The 3,344-nt window shown below is 45.5% G+C and overlaps 1 protein-coding gene across 4 annotated transcripts in view; it reads left to right on the top strand.

Moving 5' to 3' along the window:
• DGKA (diacylglycerol kinase alpha) overlaps nt 1-3,344 on the top strand; it is a 26,270-nt gene that overhangs the window by 16,604 nt on the left and 6,322 nt on the right. For all 4 annotated transcript variants that reach the window (XM_007467757.1, XM_007467760.1, XM_007467758.1 and 1 more), the window contains 2 exons: nt 336-421; nt 513-602. In XM_007467757.1, coding sequence (XP_007467819.1) covers nt 336-421; nt 513-602 — 176 coding nt within the window. The remainder of the gene's footprint in view (nt 1-335; nt 422-512; nt 603-3,344) is intronic.

The raw sequence follows: 3,344 nt of genomic DNA, 5'->3' as shown, positions 1-3,344 counted from the left end.
AGAGTGCCTGTTGGGAGGGGAGGGCCAGGGGAGGCCCAAGAAACCAGACTTCAGAATGCTGCTTTTGCTGGGTATCCCTACGTCTGAATTCTTCAGCTCATCTCTGTTCTGCTCTCAAAGAATGGAGATACCAATTTCTCCCTCACCACTAAGGAGTGGCTATAAGATTTCCCCATTGTACTTTTTCTCTACCCTTAATAGAAACAAGTCGTTTGACAAAGGGAAAGGGTGTTATAAGGAATGAGAGACAAGAAGTACTTACTCTGCCTGTCCAAGAGTTGGGTAGCCTCAGTCCAGTTATCCTTCCTCATCTTCTCTCTCACCTTTCGTCTCAGGCTCAGATTCTTCAGAGATGTTCCTGATTACCGGATTTTGGTGTGTGGAGGAGATGGCACAGTAGGCTGGATTCTAGAGACCATTGGTCAGTGCAGGGAGAGGTTCTGGGCTGGGCCCAGGGGCAGTGGCCTTCCAGAGCTAACTCCCTTCATCCATCTCCTTACCTGCCTCCACAGACAAAGCCAACTTGCCTGCTGTGCCTCCTGTTGCTGTGTTGCCCCTGGGCACTGGAAATGATCTGGCTCGTTGCCTAAGATGGGGAGGAGGTAAGTGGTTAGAAATTGTTTTCCTGGGGAATGGGAGAGTTGGGTAGGGAGGGAAAGGCACACAGAGAAGGCATTTAGGCATCAAGTGAAGAAAAAGCCTTGGCGGAAAAGAGAGGCACAGATGGGGGGGGGGAGGTCCCAAAGTGGATTGTCCCAAAGGAAGAGAGCTCTGGACGAAGCAAAGACCTGAAGGGTCAAGGGTGACAGTCCTCTTCCCTATAAACCTAAAAATATCCTTCTGTTTCTCCCAAGTCTTGGGGCTCAGAATCAAAGAATATGGGGGTAGAGAGGACAATGTGGGAATAAGGAAGGTTGTATAAGAGCTAAGCCAGATGCTGAGTGATGGAGCTTTAAGGGAGCTTGGCCATGATTCATTCATTTATTCAACCAATTACAGTTGACCCTTGAACAGCATGGGCTTGAACTGCGCCGGTCCACTTATTGAGGATATTTTTCAGTAGTAAATACTACAAGACTACACAGTCCGTGGTTGGGTGAATCCGCAGATGTGGAGAAACAGTGGATACGGAGAGCCGACTATAAGTTATACACAGATTAACCCCCATGTTATTCAAGGGTCAGCTGTAATCAGGGGTCATTCATTCATTCATAATTTTTCCCATGTCTATTGCAACAGTCTCCTAGCTGCTCTCCCATTTCTAGTCTCTTTTTCCCTTCAAAGAGAAAGTTTGAGAGACGTAATTGGTAGATAAAGAGGTCAGTGTGGGGCAGATTGAAATTGTCCTGGAATTGAGGAAGTTGTCTTGGAATTGAGGCTCTTGGATTCAGAGTCCAACTCTGAGATCTTACAGGAGATTATGGACTAGGAGGCTGCTGAGGAGAGAAAAAAGTATTCTAGGTGGAAGAAGCTGTGTAAGGCCAGGGGAGTCACCAAACAACATGGCGGTGCATTGTGGAAAGCGAGTCGTTCATTGTGGCTGGGACATAGGGTGCACAGTGGGCAATGAGAAGAGGGAGGACTGAATTGAGCAGGGTCCAGAAAATGGAGGGTCATGAATGCTGTAGTAAGGAGTTCTTAACTTCATCCTGCCAGAGTTTGAAAACTGACAGCCCACAGCAATGATGTGTAGTGTTTTGTATTGTTTGTCTTGCAGTGTTTTGAATTTTTTTGACCTTGGTTATTTCTAAGAAGTGGGTCATGTATCCTTCAATTCACCACAATCCTCTTACCTCCCTTCCAGTCATTCACTTTACGTTTCTAGCCTCTGAGGTATTTGAATGTGCAATCCCTGAACCGTGAGGAGCTCTGGAACTCATGAAAGATGTAAAAAAAAAAAAAAAATATGTGTGTGTGTGTGTGTGTGTGTGTGTGTGTGTGTGTGTGTGTGTGTGTATGCATATCTAATACTTTATATATATAAATTATAGTTTGTATATAATAAAAATTACTTTTTATATAAAATATTATTCCAGAAAGGAGAAATATCTCTGCATAATATAATTTAAATCTTGTATGTAAACATATGACCATTTGCGGGGGAGGCATGCTTAAATCCTCAACATCTGACTTTGTTTTCATTAACAGTATTAGACACTTTGAAATCATGAACTTTGAGTCTTCACTTTTTTTTTTGCTGTACACGGGCCTCTCACTGTTGTGGCCTCTCCCGTTGCAGAGCACAGGCTCCGGACGCGCAGGCTCAGCAGCCATGGCTCACGGGCCCAGCCACTCCGCGGCATGTGGGATCCTCCTGGACCAGGTCACGAACCCACATCTCCTGCATCGGCAGGCGGACTCTCAACCACTGCGCCACCAGGGAAGCCCTGAGTCTTCACTTTGTGTTTTGCAAATGAGACTCTCATAGCAGTTTCTGCTAATTCCATCTGAATCATGAAAATAATGATATAAATACAGCACTAATGAAAACTTGTGTTGATGTTGAAAAAAATCCTAAGATTCAAAGGGGGATTGATAGAAGGAATACCACTATGGGAGCTCTGTGGAGGATGGATTGGAGGAAGAAGGCAGGACCTCGATTGCAACAGTCTAGTCAAGAGATGATGAGCACAAAAGCAAAGGCAGCACCAGTGGAGTCATGGGGTAGAAGCCACAATACTTGGTAACTAATGGATTGTGGAGGAAGAGGTAAAGACAAGTCTAAGACATTTTCTAGGTTTGTGGACTGAGCAGATGGGGATACCATTTATTAAAATAGGGAACATAGGGCTTCCCTGGTGGCGCAGTGGTTGAGAATCTGCCTGCCAATGCAGGGGACACGGGTTCGATCCCTGGTCCGGGAAGATCCCACATGCTGCAGAGCAACTAAGCCCGTTCACCACAACTACAGAGCCTGCGCTCTACAGCCCGTGAGACACAACTACTGAGCCCACGTGTCACAACTACTGAACCTGCGGGCCCAGAGCCCATGCTCCGCAACAAGAGAAGCCACCGCAATGAGAAGCCAACGCACTGCAATGAAGAGTAGCTCTCGCTTGCCACAACTAGAGAAAGCCGGCACGCAGTAAAGAAGACCCAACTCAGCCAAAAATAAATTAAATAAATAAATTTTTTTTTAAAATAGGGAATATAGGAGGAGGACCAGTTTAAGGAAGAAAGATAGATTTGGTTTTGGATGTATTGAGTTAAGGTATTAGTGGAACACCTAGGTGGAGATGTGTGATGGGTAGTCAGAAATTGATGTTAGGAATTTAGGAGAGAAGTCAGGGCTGAAGATATGTGTTTGAGAGTCAACTCCTAGGAGGTAATTGACATCCTCAGAG

The sequence above is a fragment of the Lipotes vexillifer genome, unplaced genomic scaffold (genome assembly GCF_000442215.2).
Source record: "Lipotes vexillifer unplaced genomic scaffold, Lipotes_vexillifer_v1.1 scaffold387, whole genome shotgun sequence".
In the NCBI taxonomy this organism is placed as follows: domain Eukaryota; kingdom Metazoa; phylum Chordata; class Mammalia; order Artiodactyla; family Lipotidae; genus Lipotes; species Lipotes vexillifer.
The sequence above is the reverse complement of the archived record's forward strand: the minus strand, read 5'-3'. Positions and strand labels throughout refer to the sequence as shown.